At 35.6% G+C, this 19296-nt stretch overlaps 1 protein-coding gene across 1 annotated transcript in view; it reads right to left on the bottom strand.

Moving 5' to 3' along the window:
* p3h2 (prolyl 3-hydroxylase 2) overlaps positions 1–19296 on the bottom strand; it is a 102569-nt gene that overhangs the window by 14175 nt on the left and 69098 nt on the right. Inside the window, exons 2-5 of the mRNA XM_055015640.1 lie at positions 17043–17195; positions 16074–16263; positions 3996–4127; positions 2088–2215 (exon numbers count right to left, since the gene is read on the bottom strand). Coding sequence (XP_054871615.1) covers positions 2088–2215; positions 3996–4127; positions 16074–16263; positions 17043–17195 — 603 coding nt within the window. The remainder of the gene's footprint in view (positions 1–2087; positions 2216–3995; positions 4128–16073; positions 16264–17042; positions 17196–19296) is intronic.

Here is a 19296-nt window from a genome sequence, read left to right as displayed (position 1 = left end):
TTTTACAGGAAATCTACATAGATTTTTTTCAATTTTCCATTAACAAAAGCATGTTTTTTAAAATGATCTCACCCTGAAACTGTAAATATTTGTATTTTTCTTCTAGAAGGAGAAAGTATCTATATCTATGCATTGTGTGCTGCTCTTAAACTGTTTATTTGCTGCTGTTACACCATAAATTTCCCTGCTGCAGGACCTATAAAGGTTTAATCTATCTATCTATCTATCTATCTGTCTGTCTGTCTGTCTGTCTGTCTGTCTGTCTGTCTGTCTGTCTGTCTGTCTGTCTGTCTGTCTGTCTGTCTGTCTGTCTGTCTATCTATCTATCTATCTATCTATCTATCTATCTATCTATCTATCTATCTATCTATCTATCTATCTAAAAACCCAACTGTGATGTGGCTTTCTTTTGGAAACTGAACCAAATTTAAGCTTAAAATCATAAAATTATTTTAGTGTACTTGTCTCATTGAAAAACTTGCTAAAAATAAACCATTTGCTCAAATCAGAGTCTGAGAAAAACAAAAACATTCTGCACTTCTTGGTGCAATGTTGAAGACATTATTTACTCAACTCATATTAAAAAATTCAATTACTTGTTGAACAAACTGCAGGCAGTGTTTAAAAATAATAATAATAATAATAAAAAGTAAAAATAAAAGTAGGAAGTTATCTAGTGTGTAGGTTTTTTTTTTGTCTCCTCCACATTCCTCGGTATACTACTGTAAATCTACTTAGATTTTTTTTTTTAAATTTGTCATTAACAAAAGCACATTATTTTTTAAATATTATCTTAGTCTGAAACTGTAAAAACTCAACTGTGATGAGTCATTACTTTGGAAATAAATCTAACCTTAAAAATCTGATGATTCATCAAAATCATTTATTCTATATGTCCTGTTTAAAAATTTGCCAAAAAATAAACCATTTGCTCAAACCAGAATCTGTAAAAAAACAAAAAAATTCTGCATTTCTTGGTGCAATATTGAGGCCATGATTGACTCAACTGTGACCAATAGTCATATTACAAAAATGAATGAGTTTTTGGCTGAACTGCAGGCTGTGTTTACTCAGAACAGTATGGAAAGAAATGAAAAATACATGTAGGAAATTATTTATCATGTGAAAAGTCATCTTTTTTTCTCCTCCACAGTCCTTGGTATATTACTGTAAATCTAATTTGACTTTTTCTTTTTAATTTTCCATTAACAAAAGCACATTATTTTTAAATTATTTTATCTAAAAAAAAAATATATGAAAAAAATTGTTTTTTATACTTACAACAAGGTGACACTATTTTCCGCGAGGTTTGCGGTCATCTGAACGAGTTAAAACCAACTAAACTTGAATCTATGAGGAGGACAAGTTGTTGCATTCCTTAAAATCTGATGCTGCTCTACACACTGAGTCTGGTTCTACAGATAATTTTAATATTTCAGGAGTCGGTTCGAAGATGTTCATTCATTCAACTCATTATTTTAAGTTTCTAAAGTGGTGTGAAAATAAAAAAAAATAGATTTTATCCTAAATTAACTAGAAATTAGCAAAACTCTTATATTTCCATGACATAAACTGGAAAAGATGAGTTGATTTGACTACATTTCTGCATGATTTTTTACAGTGCAGAAAGAAAAATTGTATTTGATGTGTTAAAAATCCCAAACAACTAAGATTGAATTTAAAAACACAATCAGTTTAGCCTTTGTGTAAGCTGTAATAGACACTGTCTGAATGAGTTAAAACCAACGAAACTTAAATCTATTACTAGAACATGTTGTTGTATTCCCAAAAATATATGGCAGTTCTGCACATCAAGTCTGGTTCAGTTGATAATTACAAGAGTCATTTCTTACATTTTTATGCAGGGAGCAGAGCAGAACAGAGCAGTAGCTTAGATTGTTTTTGTTCTTCTGAATGAAGCAGGTTGTAGAGCTAGGAATGTGCTCTTCCTGTTAAACTTTTGATTTAAATGAAACCAGGGATGCAAAACGGTGTGAGAAAAGAACTAGTGAGCAGTATCATCCCTCTGGCTGGTGCAGTGATTTAAAGATATCTGATTTGTATAATTCTTGATTAGAGATCCTGACCTCTCGAGGTTTTCCATCGTGTCCCAGAACCTCCCTGAAATAATCAACGTTATCCGTCATGAACTCTTCTCCGTCGTGGAACAGCAGGTAGGTCAGAGCGCACTGCAGAGCCTCCTCCAGTCGGTCCACTGCAGAGACAAACACATTTATCTTTACTTCTTTTACATATGAACACATTTAATATAAGGGGCCGTTTTTGTTCTGCAGGTTGAACTCTCCTCTGGATGTGTAACGTCTCAATCGCAGCTGACGTCCTGAACTATTACTGCAACCAAACAAGAAACATTCACAGATTAACTGACCAGTCGAGAAACAAACCGTCTAGTTCTACAGTTATTCTCTCCACACTTCCTTCTCTGCTCAGTCCAAACTCCTTCTTCTTTACTGGACTGTAAAAGTTCAGGGTTAACCAAACACTTCCTGCCTCAGCTGCATGTTCTCTGGTCAACTAGAGTCTGGAGGTTTGAGTTCAAACAGAAAAACCACAGCGAGGATTTATTTAGGAAACTAAAACACAATGAACAGCTGCTGATTGATGGTAAACGTCGTGGTGTGGAATCACAGAGGAGGGAAACTACCGGTTTGTTGGCGAATAAATACTAACCACATTAGATTTCCAGTTTTTAACAATATTAATACTGATATTTATGGTTTTGTGTCCACAAAATGTAGTGAATCATTGATTTATGGCAATAAATACACAATAAATCATTTCAAGTTTATTCAGATTAGAAACTTAGGTTCATCTACTGCCTTAAAAATGTGAATTAACTGATGAAAATTTATTTTATGAGTTCTACAAGTGCAAATAAGCTGAGCAAAGTTTCAGCTGTTCATTCAATCAACCCATCATTTTAAGTCAAAATACTTCAAGTTTAAGTTTCTAAAGTGGCTTGAAAACTTTAAAAAACTGACAATTTATGCTAAAATAACTAGAAAATAGCAAAACTCTTACATTTACATGTTGAAACTGGAAAAGGTGAGTTGATTTGACTAATTTTCTTGATGATTTACAGTACAGGAAGGAAAATTGGTGTTTAACTTCTTAAAAATCTCAATTATATACTTATTTAAACTTAATTTAATGAGGTGAATGAACTTTCAGCTGTTCATTCATTCAACACATTATTTTAAACCAAAATACCACCAATTTTACATTTTTAAAGTAGTCTAAATTTTTTTTAAAAAGACCTTTTATCCTATAATAATGAGAAATTCTTATATTTATGTAACGTAAACTGTAAAAGAAGAGTTGATTTGACTAATTTTCTTGATGATTTTTACAGTGCAGAAAGATAAAATTTGTGTTTGACTTGATAAAAATCTCAAATAACTCAGATTAAATTTAGAAACTGGATAATTATAGTCTTTTTATGAGCTGTAATAGACTATGACCCATTTACCATCTTTACAATACAACAGTATTAATGTCTGAGCAAGACTCTCAGGTTGAAAGTCTTTTCATGCAGACTAAAGTTCCACCCTTCAGCCTGCTGGGAATAAAAACCTCTTTATTCGATCCACATCATTAAATCTAATATCACAGATCCTCAGCAGACTGTATTTCCCAGCCTAACTGTGGTTCTTCTGCCAGATCTCTGGACGAGAGGAGCTTCTCTCATGGACTTAACTTCTCACTGAATAAAAGCATTAATGCTGCTGTCGGGGTGCGGCTCGCTGCTGATTTAGTCGACCCGTCTGCAACTCTTTGTGGTCATCCTGAGCTCTTGTACGAACACGTTTGGATAAATGGGTGCATTCTTTGTTCATAATTCTACATTAAACACAATCAGACGGATGTTTGGCTTAACAGATGTGTTCCTGCCGCTGCACAGAAATCAGAAAAGTACAGTAAAGTATTGGACAACGTCTGAATCTGCTGTTAAACCATCTATAGAACAAACGTACCTTTAAAGTAGGCGAACTGCAGGTAGTCGTAGTGCAGCGGCAGGTAGTTCTCCATCGGAGAGAGTCGACCTGGGCGAGTGGCCAGATCTCTGACACACTCATGTTCACAGTGAAGCACCTGAGTGAAATGATCTGCAAATGAAATAATTACCATTAAATAACATCCAGCATGTTGCAGATTATTTGGCTTTAATTCCTTCATGTGGGTTTCACTTGTGGAATAAACTTTGCTTCATTAGAGCCTCATAATCCTCCATAGAACTGACTTTTGCCATCGTGGATAAATGTTCATTTAAAGATCTTTTCCATGCTGCAAAGACAGAATTGTCATTGTTTTTCCCCACACATTTTGGCAAGATAAGGTCAAATACAAATTAAATCAAATAATTGCAAATAATAGGCAGAATATTGTCAGTAAATTTAGCAAAAAGAAAAAAAAAAGAAAAAAATCAGTCAGTATCCACCTTCAGAAAACTAATAAATAAACAAATATTAGTACTAAATACATTTATTTTAATAATTATTAAACAACAAATAATTATTTTAATAGAAAAAAATGTAATTTATTATTCAAAATTAAAGGTCAGTCATGATCTGTTTTTGCAAATAAATAAAAATATATATAGTAAAGAGTAATAAAAAAATATTGCTAAAATAACAGAATATAATAAAACTAGAAATAGTGTAAAAATAAAACCTAAAAACACAAAAAATAAATAAAAATAACAAATAATTATAAAAATAAAATAAAAAAGAATTTTAAAATATTATAAAAATAATAAAATAATGATTAAAATGACAAATAAAATAAAATGATCTAAAATGAAACCTACAAAAGACACAAACAAAATAAATAATAATGAAAATTATTATAAAATAATAAAATAAATAATAATAAAATAATAATAAAAATATTATAAAATGAATAACATAATGATTAAAATGACAAAATACAATAAAATATTACAAAATGAAACCTACAAAAAACACAAAAAGACACAAATAAAATAAATAATAATAAAAAAATTATAAAAATAATGATTAAAATGACAAAATACAATAAAGTAATCTGGAATGAAACATAGAAAAACCCAAAAAGACACAAACAAAATAAACAATAATAAAAAAAATTATAAAAATAATTAATAATGATAAAATGACAAAATACAATAAAATAATCTAAAATGAAACCTAAAAAATCCACAAAAAGACACAAATAAAATAAATAATAATTAAAAAAATTAAATAATAGGATAATAATTAAAAGGACAAAATACAATAAAATAATCTAAAATGAAACCTACAAAAAACACAAAAAGACACAAATTACATTTAAATAACAAAGGTTTGTCACAGGAGATCAAGGGGTTCCTTGGATTTACTGTGTTGTCTTGTTTATTTTTGTAAAGAATAAATTAGCCAGATTAATCTCTGTAATTAATAATACTACAGGGTTTTAGTCTTATATTTAAATTATTTAGGTTTATCTCCAGAATTAATAACACTGTAGAGCCTAAACATGTATTAAAGTCAGGTAAAAATAACATTTTAGTAGTATTTCTAGGGTTTTAATCCTCAATATTTAAATGAATCAGGAAAAATCACATCAAGAATAACACTGTTGGGTTTTAACCTCAATGTTTAAACTTGTTAGGTGAATTTAGAATGGCAATCTTATTCTTTTTAACTGAAAAGCAGCAATTGTTGCTTTAAACTGTATAAATAACAGCGACTTTAACTGTGTTTAATTTTTCTATCAAAGGTCTTAATAACTAATGCAGATCTAAAAAGGTTGATTTTATGAACAATAGCAACTATTTAATGACTAAAATAGTTTCATGTCATGTCAAATCCAGTTTATATTTACAACTTCTATGGCACCAAACCACAAATCTGCATTAAAAGGGTTTACTATTTTGAAAAAAAACCTTGTTTTGGACATGGAAGAACTCTACAGAACAGACATGTAAAAGATGATTTGTGGTCCCGGTAGACAAAAATCCTTTTAGTATCAGTTGATTTATAGTCATATTTATAGTTCAACCTGCTCAATAGTTTTGAATAAATGCACATCTTCCATAAACTCTTCATATCTCACTTACAGTCGGTCATTTCACTAACTGCTGGCTCAGTTAATGTCCATGTGGTGCTCATTTCTGCTCATTTAGAGTTTTGTGTCGCGTTCACGGACATTAAATCTGCTGAGATCATCTGAGTGACATCAGCTTGAAGCAGATCTGAAGGTTTTTACACAAAAACTGGCGCCGATAATGAATAAAATGTTGGTTTATTCTGATCCAACTGCCCCTAAAGAACCTCCAGATCAGGAGTCATGGTGAAGATGCTGGTGAAAATAGAAATCAGCTGCGATAAACGTCGTCTCAGTCTCTGTTAACTTTGTCTGAGGTCACACATGTGGAAATAAACATCATATGATCTGTGTTTCTGTGAAAAACACCACATAAATGTTGCTCCAGTGCAGTATTCGTGTGTTTGTGTTTCCTCAGGTGACGATTAAAGCATTTTTTTTTTTTTTTGTTCATGCATTGAGGAAAACGTGTTTTACAGGGCCTCATATCATTTCCGTATGTGGATCTCCAGGAGCCGAGCCAGCAGAGAGCTCGACAGCATGAGGTCAGTCCTGAACAGCTGCACGACTGTCAGATCCAGCGTCTTGAAAAGTCTCAGAGGGGCTGAGTCACGCTGCACTGTACAGTTTCCATGTAACTCAGTGAAACCCTGCCTTTTTATATTCAGCTAGCAGACTGTATTACTGTCAGAAATCCATACATATGTCTCAGCACGGATAAACATTGTGATCAGAGGCCCCGTGGAAAATAATCGGCCGATTAGAAGGAAAACAGAGCCCGGCCAAAGCTAATTAGCCGCCTCTCCGTGTTTATACGAGCTGGTCGAACGTATCCGAGGAAAAGCTCACTTGTCAGCAATTAAGCTATAGCTACTGCACAAAATCCGCCTCGACTTGTGTCAACAGAAAGAAAACCCCTGACTGGAGCTGCAGCGCATGTTTAACAATAAAACCCAGGAATTCTATTTTGGTGCAACAGTTTGGCTGATTCCTCCACAGTAAACGTGTCTAGGACTAGTTTTGGCGCCAGGAACTGCTAAGTTGGACACTCAATTTGAGATTAATGCTGGTAATTTATGAAGATCATTAAAGCTGTGAGTTATTTGCCTCTAAAACTGCTAGTTTGAACAGATTCAGCTGCATCTGTGACCTTATAGTTATAGCCACCTCTGTGGTAGAACTACGGCAGTCAGAAAGACGGATTTAAACGTGTCTCTACATGTTTTATCTTATTCAAAACAGTGCCAAATAGCTTAACTACTGTTCAGGTAGATTTTTAAAAAATGTTTTGTCAAAAAGACTGCAAAAGGAAAAATGTTCTGTAGCTTAAATTATTGACTGTAAAAATTACCAGAGGTCTGTGATAGGAAGCAGGATTTCATGGTAACTTCAGGCTTAATTCTGGGTTTTCAGGGTTAAGATGGTGGTTCTTATCCTATCAAGCTACATCCCATGGTAACTGATACTAAACTCATAACTTGCTCTCACTCACAAAAACAGCATCACGATTCCTGTAAGATCTTGCAGAGCTCAGGGTGCAAATAGTGACGGGAGAACGTCAGAGTTTTTAGAACTACAATAAATGTCAAAGTCATTTCATTGTTCTATATGCATTCATGGAGCGATACAATCTGTAAAAAATCACCTGAAACTTGTTGTCAATGCAGATAAGACTAAGCTGATGTTGTTTTCCAAGTCTAGGAAGTGGCTACATACGATTTCCTCAGTGTTCACATGAAAGGAAATGAAATAGAGGTGGAATGAATACCTGGGTGTCTAGAGTAATGATCCCTTTCAAGCCGCATGTAGAGAAAGTTGTGAAGAGGTTGAGGCTAAATTTGGGTTTTTATTTTTGAAACAAGTTGTGTTTTTCTTTTAATGCAATAAAGTGAATCGTCGCTGTGACTATTTTGTCTGTGTTGGACTACAGACATCTTTCATACATGAATGCTTCAGCTCAGCGTCTTCGGAAGATTGACAGTGTTTACCAAGCTTCTCTGAGGTTTATTGCGAACTGTAAAGTGTCGACACACCACTGCGAGTTCTATCCTCAGGTGGGACCACCTGCTTTAGCCACCCAAAGGATCTGTCATTACTTTACTTTAATATATAAGGTAATACTTGGACTACTGCCCACCTACATTTGTTCCTTAACTGCACCAAAAAGTGCTGATCTTTACTCTGTTTCTCTGTTACACAAGATCATTTGTTGCACTCTTGTACTGAATCGGCTTCTGTTTACCCTTCGCATGGAAGATGTTGCAGAAACACCGAGTTAATCTCGTTGAGCACTTTTAAATCCAAACTTCTTGAGGCCGACTCCACAACATGCACTCGTTTTTCATAATTTGCTTGTAAATTTTTATCTTTTTTATTTGTTTTTTTTGCCTGCGTTTTAACTGTGTCTCGCATTTGCTGCTGCCTATCTTGGTCAGGACTCCCTTGAAAAAGAGGCTCTTAATCTCAATTGGATTTCTCCTGTTTAAATAAAGGTTAATAAATAAATAATAAAACAGAAACCAATTGCAACATGAAAGCGTTACAGTCAACTCCTTGACCTTATAACGCTTGCCTGTATAATTGCTTAATGATTTGCTTGAACAAAGTCTTCATATTTATTTTTACTTGCAACCAAAACTGTTTAAAACCACCAGAGTTGCAGCTGAAAGAAAAAGGCTAAAACTGTCTTGTACGCTATAAAAATGTGACTGAAGGTTTGACTACATCCTTCACATCATTCCTGAACACAGTTTATTTGTATTACTTGATTATCTATTCTTTCAATCTCTTGAAATCTTTCTTCTAACGATCTCTGTGGACCAAAGTCAAAACCTTTGTACGTTTATTTCGTCTGCAGATGGACTAACAGAGTGCAGCGAACATGAAGGATATAAAAGCTTTTATTCAGTCAATTACACACATTATTTGTTATCTCCAGTTTGTAGCCAAAACAGCATCCTTGAAAACTCTACAAGTTCCCTGCAGGACGAATAAATCTGTGTGAAAAGCAGTGAGAGAGATTTCTCACATCTCACCGTCTCTCACTACCAATAGTCCAGGTTATATGAGGATTACATGCTTTCATTTTGAAATTTACATCACAGTAAGCAGCATAAAGAGACAACGGTAGCTGCTTTTAGTCTGTATTGTATTTTAATTCTTTTTATGTTAGTTTAGGGTTATAGTTAAGTCTTATTTTTAGAAATATGCAGTTTGTGACTGGTCATCTGTAGCCAGTTTCATGTTCGTGCTCATAGCTGGATTCACAGTTTGTTGACTCAGTTGTTAGATTAGGTTTAGAAAAGCCAGAAAAGACAATATATCCTGGGGGTGTTGAATTTGTTTCGTTGTGCAGCCCCAGATGGTGTGTTTAGGTGCATGAAGGAAACTCTAAAACATCCAGATATTTCTCAGAAATACAAGTTCAAAAGTCAAACATCAAGAAACAAGACACTGAGAAGATGAAACTATTAATGAACAAACTTAGAGCAACAAAAAACTCTCACATCTTAGAAAAAGTAGCTACTAAGCCACAAGCTGAATAAACTAACCTGCACAAAAATGTCAACAGAAGTCCGTTTGTGTAGCTGGATAGAACTTCAATTAGTAGTTAATGAACTGCGACGTGCAGAAATAGAAGCATGTTCCTTTAAGAAGAGAAAAACCAAGAAAAGACAGCAGAGAAACAAAGTCAAATGAGACTGAGATGTTACAGGGACAGAAAAGAAACAGAAGAAGAAGAAGAAAAAGAAGAAGAAGAAGAAGAAGAAGAAGAAGAAGAAGAAGAAGAGGAGGAGGAAGAAGGAAGAACAAAAAGAAGAAGAAGAAGAAGAAGAAGAAGAGGAGGGCAGTTCTGGTAGTCACTCAGTGGGATGCACTCATTCTGCTCTACTGGCTCTGATTCAGGCTGTTTTCCTGGACTGTCGAAGTCGGTAATAGAACATGTCTACCAAATCCCACACCTAACCGCTCAGCTAATAGTTCTAAACAGCAATTCCTGGAGCTCAGCTAACGCTTCTCTCTGTTAGTTCAGATCTGATCTGATCTGGAGAGTTGGCTAAAGCAAACAGTGCAAACCCAAAACTCCCCAAATCAATGCATTGCTCTATGTTGCTAGCGTTGCTATGTGTTCTACACGGTTCAAACACATCTAATGGTATCACAAGAAGGCTTTAGTGCGATAATGTGGTCTCATATTAAATGGAAAATCATTGGATCCAACAACTAAACAGGATTATAAAAAGATCAGATAAGATTTCTCAGCAAAACTCCAAAATCTGGAGTTAATTTAGGGATCCGTGACCTTGGTGATGTGGTAAACCATGCAACAATCAGAAACTCATGGAAGCTCTTGGGAATCCTGTGTCTCTTTTCTTTCTTTCTTTTTTTTTAAAACCAGAGATTTCCCCAGAAATACTCTGCTCACATCTGTGCCTGTAAATATGCACCGAGCCCTTTTGCAGTTTTTACTTACACCTTAAGGTCACCTAGAAGAAACTCAAGCCTGACATAAATCTCAGTGTTTCAACATGTGGACTGCCAGGAACAACTCAGTGCCTAATGAAAACAATCACTGCTGAAATTATTTGAAGCTCGACTATAACTCAGCCTCTCTGTTTTTAAAGGGATTTTCTGGCATTTTGGGCAAGAAATTGGTAATAACATGCAACAAATCTGTAGCCAAACAGTAGATGTTTCAATTACATTTTATTGTGGAATTCTGAGCCACAAGGCCATAATGATGCCCCAAGTTAAGAAAAAATGAAATATTCTGGCAGCTAGGCCACCAAAAAATAATGTAATACTACAGAAAATAACTATCTCATAAAATGTGGTGTTTCCAATTTCCTTAAAGTTTGTGTACTTAAAATTTAAGAAATGTGCTGTGAGACAATGTTCACGTGTTTTAAAGGTCCAATATGGTGGAAATCCATTTTTTTTTTGAGTTTGTGGTTGTTAAACTTGGAGGTGTAAAATAAAAGTAGTTAAAGATATGAAGAGGTTTATGTAAAGCCTCCCAGCTTTAGAATTTAATCAAATCATTACATACCACCATCTGCTTCCGCGAACTCTAAAATGTCTCAGCCATGAGCAAAACTCACCAAATGTTCTGTTGTTGGTTGCAAGAGTGAACACAAGAGTCTTCATGGCCAAAACGCCCTGAAAATTGTCCAGAAGGACCCATAACTACTTTAAAATTACTTAAAAGGTGTTAAAAATAGCAAAAATCTGTCCAGAATGGCTCAAAACTTGTGCAAAATAATTGAAATTTATCTAAAATGACACAAACTTGTTTAAATTGTCCATGAGTTGATAACCAGCTGCAAAAGTGAACACAAGAGTCTTCATGTAGCCAAATGTGGACAAAATGCCTTGAAAACTGATCAGAAGGACTCATAACCAGTCCAAAATTAATTAAAAGGTATTAAAAAATGACTCAAACTTGTTCAGCATAATTGTAATTTGTCCTAAATGACTAAAAATCATCCAAAACGACAACAACTTGCTTAAATTCCCCGTTATTACTCCCCACATCAGGGGAAATTCCCAGTGTTACAGGAGCAAACATCTTTCAGAGCAGCCATAAACCATATGCACAGTAATTAAGATAATTATAATAACAATAATATGTACAATATATACAAGAATATATACAAGAATGAAGAATGAAGTAGTTGCAAGAGTGAACACAAGAGTCTTCATCCACTCAAACTTGCCCAAAAAGACTTGAAACGTAGTTCAGAATTATTCAAAATGTGTCCAAAATGTCTCCCAAATTGTCCACAAGGACTGAAAACTTGTCAAAGATAGTAAAAATTTGTCCAGAATGACAGAAACATGTTTACATTGTTCAAAAGTAATTAAAAACTAGCTGCAAGAGTGAACACAAGAGTCTTCATGCACTGCTAGTATCTGATTAACTGAACACGCAGTGGATTACTGGTATTTTTGATGGCAATGTCACCACAACAATCAAAAGTCTCTAATGTTGTGGGGGCAATGTGGCTAACATTAGCATTAGCTTTGATATTATGTCCACAAGTCAGAGTTCTGTAGAAACTTTAATTTAAACCAATAAACAAGGACTGAGTCTGTTACTGTGTTTTCATGTCGCCTGTTGAGCTTCAGTTCAACGTAAACTCAGCTGCTGTTTCCATCTGAAAGTTTCTCTCCTGCTCTCTGTTCTCACATAAAGTGCTTTCCAATGCTGCTGAATTTACAACAAAGCTGTTCTCATTAATAAAGGTTTTGTTTCTATTATCAGACAGCAGAACGAAGATGAAATAGTGACTAAAACGCAGCACATTAGGCCTTAATGTTAGCTATCAGTCACTTTAGAGACAATTCCAAGCTGCCAATCCACAGCAAAAATACCGATTTTATAACATTATCTGACAAATTCATCAAACGCATGAGCTAAAAACAACTGCTTCAAATTCAGTCATTTTAATGTACAATTATCCTCAGGAAGAAAGTTAGAAGTGATAGAAAATCCTGATATCACACACTTCTTAACAATTGTGTTCCGCATTGTCAATCATTCACACAGGGAGAGTCTTCTTCCTGAAGGGGGTGGGGCCAGCACTGTATTTAAAGCTACAAATGCTGAAACTGTGCATTTAAAGCAGGACTAAAACCAGGAGTTACACAGTGATGGTGAGCATAATATTTGAAAGAAACCTTCTACAAACAGGTGAGATTTTCAACACTTTCCATAATAAAGTACAGATACAGTGTGACAACAGCTCTATAGGAACCTACAGTGACAATGTATTTCAACACACCTCTTCTCCTAAAATATAGCTGTTATTCCTTATCTGCCCTTTTACAAAGTGCCAGCTCCCATCCGGTGCCAAGCTGCTGCCAGGCAGATTTGATCACCTAGTGAGCACGAAGCCCGTTGTTTGGCCTCGTCTATGCCTCCGCCAGCTATTCAGCACAACCAAAACCAGCCTGGGCTCGGAGCCACGCAGGATAAGTGTTGGCGGAGGAGTCACAATAAGCTGATAAAATGCTCTGCACAGAAACTAAACAGGGTCATTTATATTTTCTTAAACTTTAAATGAACTCCGAGACTCATCAAAACGGAATCAAGGCGAACTTTGTGAGGACGGTGCATCTATAAATGAGCCCAATGTGGTAGTTTTACATCAGCAAACAATGCAAGGAAGGATTTTTCAAGTAGTAGAGAATCACAAAGTGAAGTTTTAATGTGGTGCAACATGCAGAATTTGGGAACTAAACATGAATTTATAAAAGCGATAAAACATTTCAGAATACTGTTGCAGTATAACTCTAAAAACCAACACTGGCAGCAATCACATCAACAGTGATTCAACATTATCATGCTGATGTTAAACAACTAAAACCTCAAACTAAACAGAAAAGTCTTGAGTCTAATTAAAAACACAAGCAGTTTGCCAAAACAAATTACCATGTTTGTGTCTGTGCTGGAACTAAAACATATTTAGCCAATAAAGGAAGACTGAACCCTGATTTGTTATCTTAGTTTTATGTTTTATGTTTTGTATGTATGCTGCTGAACACTTGAATTTTCCTCGGGATTAATAAAGTATCTATCTATCTATCTATCTATCTATCTATCTATCTATCTATCTATCTATCTATCTATCTATCTATCTATCTATCTATCTATCTATCTATCTATCTATCTATCTATCTATCTATCTATCTATCTATCTATCTATCTATCTATCTATCTATCTATCTATCTATCTATCTATCTATCTATCCATCTATCTAGTTTTGGTGTCCAGAGAAGAAAAAGACCTTGATGAATGAATCTAGCTCACTTTAAACCTCTACAAACTCATAAAATGAAGCTTTTCTTGTGGAGGGCTTTGTTGTAGCATCAGATAATTTCCTACAGTCAAGCTGCATATGTAGTGACTGAACAAAAAGAAGTGAATGCTTGGCAGGAGAATGGATATCCTCCTTCCTCATGACCTCCAGAATCTCACTGTACATCAACATGCTTTCCTTTAACACGAAGCTAAACGCACAGTTCAGACATTTTGTCCAAGCTAAGTTCTCGCAGCTTTAAAACGCTCTTTTATCTCTTTAAAAAATATCTCATTTTGGAAGAACTCTACCATCAGAACATGCCTGGTCCTGATCAGATCAGATGGTAATCACTGTCAAGCCTCAACATGGACAAGTTTCTCCCAGTTTTGGTGTCCAGAGAACAAAAGGACCTTGAAGATCAACCTGCAGTATACCCAGCTCATTATAAACCTCCAGAAACCTGCAAAATGGAGCTTTGGTTTTGCAGTTTTAAAAGAAGTAGCAAGAGATGAACTGTATGTTTGCTTTTCCCACTTAGTCCACTCATCTTCTAACTAATAAAGCAAAGGAACTAATCATAAATTACCTGTAAAAGCAGAATTTATGTGGTGTTTGACAGTGACTGAAATGAGGAGTTGAGCATAAAGCAGTGGAGGATGATTATAAGGAAATAAAAGACAGATACAGTGAGGTGAAAGTAGACAAGGTTGGTTTCTGTGGAACATCTCCCACAGCGACATAAACCCAGTTATAATATCACAATAACATGAAGCTAAATGCACAGTTCAGACATTTTGTCCAAGTTAAGTTCTTGTAGCTTTAAAACGCTCTTTTATCTCTTTAACAAAAACTCTTGTTGGAAGAACTCTACCATCAGAACATGCCTGGTCCCGATCAGATCAGATGGTAATTACCGTCAAGCCTCAACATGGACAAGTTTCTCCCAAGTTGGTGTTCAGAGAAGGAAAGAACCTTGAAAAAGAACCTGCACTGACTCTAGCTCACTATAATAAACCTCCAGAAACCTGTGAAATTGAGCTTTGGTTTTGCAGTTTTAAAAGAAGTAGCTTCAGATTCGAAGCTGCTGAACTGTGACCTTGTTGCATGTTTGCTTTTCCCATTTAGTCCATTCATCTTCTAACTAATAAAGCAAAGAAACCAATCATAAATTGCTTGTAGAAAGTGAATTTATGTGGCGTTTGACAATGGCTGGACTGGGTAATAAGTGAAGAGACTTGAGGAGTGAAGCATAAAATGACAGAGGATGATTATAAGGCAATAAATGACAGATACAATGAGGTGAAAGTAGACAAGGTTTGTGTCTGTTGAGTATCTCCCACAGCGACATAAACTCAGTTTCAATATCATAACATCATGAAGCTAAATGTTCAGTTCAGATATTTTGTCCAAGCTAAGTTCTCGCAGCTTTAAAACGCTCTTTTATTTCTTTAAAAAAATCTCATTTTGGAAGAACTCTACCATCAGAACATGCCTGGTCCCGATCAGATCAGATGGTAATCACCGTCAAGCCTCAACATGGACAAGTTTCTAACAGTTCTGGTGTCCAGAGATGAAAAGCATCTTGAAGAACAACCTGCACTGAATCCAGCTCACTATAAAACTCCAGAAACCTGTGAAATGGAGCTTTGGTTTTGCAGTTTTAAAAGAAGTAGCTGGAGAATTGAGGCTGAACTGTAAACTTGTAGCATGTTTTCTTTTCCCACTAAGTCCACTCATCTTCAAGGTAATAAAGCAAAGAAACTAATCATAAATTACTTGTAAAAAGTGAATCTATGTGGGGCTTGACAGTGACTGAACTGAGGAGTGAAGCATAAAGCAGCAGAGGATGATTGTAAAGGAATAAAAGACAGATACAGTGAGGTGAAAGTCGACAAGGTTGACTTCTGTTGAATATCTCCCACAGCAACATAAACTCAGATGTAATATTGCAGAAATCTGATGCCATTTGTTTGAACCCTTCCAGTCACCAACTGAAGGCAGATTTTAGTGTTTCACAGCTTCTCTCCCGACAGTTGAGAAGGTCGGCTGCCAGAAACATAACCGGCTTCTCAACACCACTCGGCACCAATTCATACCTGCTTTAAACATCTGTACAGCTGTTCTGCGCTACGTGAGGGTAAAAACGGGAGAGATTCTTGTCACCAGTTCTTTTCTGATCTCACCTGATACCAGTTCATGGAGGCTGTAACGGTAGCGGAGGTGATCATGGCCCTCAAACCTCTGCGGCCCCTGGCAAAGGGCCCGACACTCCACGTCTGCCTTGTAATATTCCACCAGCGCTTCCTCAAACAAACCGAGGGCCGCTTCATAGTCGCCTTTATCGTAGAGCCTCACCGCTGCCGTGAAGGATCGCTTTGATGGAAGACAAGAAAGAGGAATTACATCATCGGTATTTACAACTTTTAGAGCGTGACAACGTGAGCTACACAATTATTATCATGACTCCTCTATAAATAAACCTGTACCCAGTTTATAAAAGTTTTAACAACTCCTCTAGCGAACATCAAGCTTGCTGCTGCACCTACGTAAACAGATGTAGGGGGGAAGGCTGTCCGGAAGAGTAGCCAGAGAGGATTATTGCTGTAAATTATTTGTCAGTAAATCTAAAAATTCATCTATTGCAACAAGAGAAAATTAGCTTTAGGCTGAACGTTGCAAACAAGCTGCTTTCAATAAGAAAATACAGAACATAAGAGATGAACACACATAGTTTAAAAGTGTGCACCCACAGCAACACAGCTGAACAAGCAAAGTTGCAGAGGCACAAATTAAATATCAGTAGTGATAAAGGCAGATTTGCAAAGTGTGAGTCTGCAGTGTTCAGAGGATGAAAACCAAACTTATAGGGCGAGTTTTTCTTGAAGACAGACACTTTAAATGACCCAAAATTCACCACAACAAGCTCTGAAGGCCTAAATGAGTTTCCAGTCATTAAACTGCAAGGCCCATTAACACAAAACCCTTTACAAAGCGACAACAGCTGCACTTTCAGCTTTTGGGAAGAAGTTAAGTAGAAAAAGCGAAGCCACCGGCCAGACATTTGGATTGATAAAAGACGATTTGAAAGGCTGAAGGTCACACAGATGCAATGAAGTAAATCTATATCCGCAGATGGAGATTTTCAGTTTTACCTGGTGAGGTCGAGCTTCTCGATCCACAAAGTGGTCCTCCTGGACGCCCTGCAGGTCTTTGTACTGTTCCAGGTCCTGACCCATCTCCACATGTTCTGGGTTGGCCTGGAAGTAGGTGTGAGCTGCTGCTGCTGCCTTGTCTGGCTGATTTAACTGGAAAAGAAATAAAGAGAGGGAGGAATGAGATGTTATTAAAACAATAATAACATCAGACTTCACCTTTGTGGCTGAACTTTCTGCACATCTGTTCCAAAAACTGTGGATTAAAGGCACAAGTTCACCCGTGCAGCTGAGAACGTCGGTTTAAATCAGGCGTAACAGGTAAAATTAGTGAGACTGGACGAAGAAAACATTTGACAAGTGTTTGCCAAAGCAATTCCAGCAAATTAAACTCTGTGTATCTTATCTAGATTTGAACAATTTCAACAGAAACACATGGACACGTATTTGTTATTAAAAACTGCCAAATAAAAGGACAAAGTTCATGTGATTCTCTGAAAAACAACAGACAATCTGCAGACGTCCTTATGAAGCTGCAGGAAGAAACAGACCCCTTTTCTGAAAACTCATTCTTGGCCATTACTTTGGAATCCACTTGAAATAAGCAATATATCAGCATTAGTTTCAGAAGAACTGAGCAGACTTAGAGGGATGCACTGTTCCCATCCACATCCTGCCATTAAAGGGAGTCGTGATTATTATAGCTTATATAATTGATGAGGTCGTTGTACTTGAAGCAGATGAACTTATTGGATGTTGAAACTAACATAAAGAACTAATAACCCCTGAAATTTCATCCACTTCCTAAGAAACATATCTAATATAAACACATATGCACATAGATAAAGTTGTTGGCATGTATAGTGTATAAAGTCAGGTCAAACTGATTTATAAAGCACATCTAAAACAACAGGAGTTGAACCAGTTCTGCTCCTAGACATAAAAAATAATGACTAAAAGACAACTCTGAATAAAAACACAATAAAACACCAACATTTTAAAGAAAAATCACACGTTTTCAACAGCTTTTCATTGCTCATAATGGTCTTAGTATTTCAGTATTTATTTAAAATTAGCTTACAATTTGATCTTAAGAGTTTCTATCCTGTTTTATTTAGTGTTTAATATTTATATTGTTTAGTACATGTTTATATATTGAGTTTTTATCCTGCCTTGCTTTTTGTACATACTTTGTGCTGTACAATTGTAAATACATAGCAAGACCCAGTAAAACACAAGACAAATCTAAACAAAAACAATTTAATAATAAAAGTAAAAGACACATCTGAATATAACCAACAAAGTACCAAACAATAGTAAACATAAGACAAAATCAAGGTGTCAAGCAGAAGTGGGTCGTCTCTTCAGTAGCAAGTCCAAAGTTTGAGTTCTTAGATTGAAAGGTAAACTGTTGCAGAGAGAGTGTTACCACTGAGTTCAATTCAGTTCAATTCAATTTAATTTTTATAGTGCCAATTACAATTCAAATTGCCTCAAGATGCTTTACAGAACTGCCTGAACTGAGCTGATTTGTTGATCAATTTTGAAAAAGTTATGGAGGACAGCTACAAGATTTTTCACGAAAGATTGATTATACGACGACAGAGGGCCAAGACTGGGTGATCCAAAAGATCTGGTCGACCAAACACAAGGTCTCAGTTGTATTTCCGTTAAGACTAAGAAAGTTTAAATCCATTCAGGTTCTTACATCTTTAAATCAGTTCAACATTTGCTCTTGTTACTCTTAGTGGAAGATAAACTTGTGCATCATCTGCACAACAGTGTAAAGAATCATGTTTCTCAAATTTGGACCCCAATAGCAGCTCGCAGAATGAAAATAGAACTGGGGCCAAAATGGAGCCTTGAGGGACCCCATAAGTAATAGTACAAGAACTGAAGTCGAAGAACAATCAGCAAAGTGAACCAAGAAGCTGCTGTCTATCAGATAAGACAATAATCCACAGTGTCAAAGACAGTATCAGGTCTAGCAGCACCAGAATAGCAGAATTTCCTGTATCAAGACCATCAAAACCTCCTAAAAGACTTGGTTCAATTCAGTTGCAAGGTTTAAAACCAGTCTAGAATTTTTCATAAATGCCATGGTTATCTACAAAAGTTTGAATATCAACAATTTTCTCCAAACCTTTGGACAGAAAAGATAATTTAGTGCATAAAGTAAAGAAAGAATGCAACCAGTAGTTGTTATTCATCAAATTAACTTCATGCAAACTGCAGGAAACAGAAAAAGTTGAAT

This window comes from Amphiprion ocellaris, chromosome 2, assembly GCF_022539595.1.
Source record: "Amphiprion ocellaris isolate individual 3 ecotype Okinawa chromosome 2, ASM2253959v1, whole genome shotgun sequence".
In the NCBI taxonomy this organism is placed as follows: domain Eukaryota; kingdom Metazoa; phylum Chordata; class Actinopteri; family Pomacentridae; genus Amphiprion; species Amphiprion ocellaris.
Note: the sequence above shows the minus strand (reverse complement) of the source record. Positions and strands in the feature narration are given on the sequence as shown.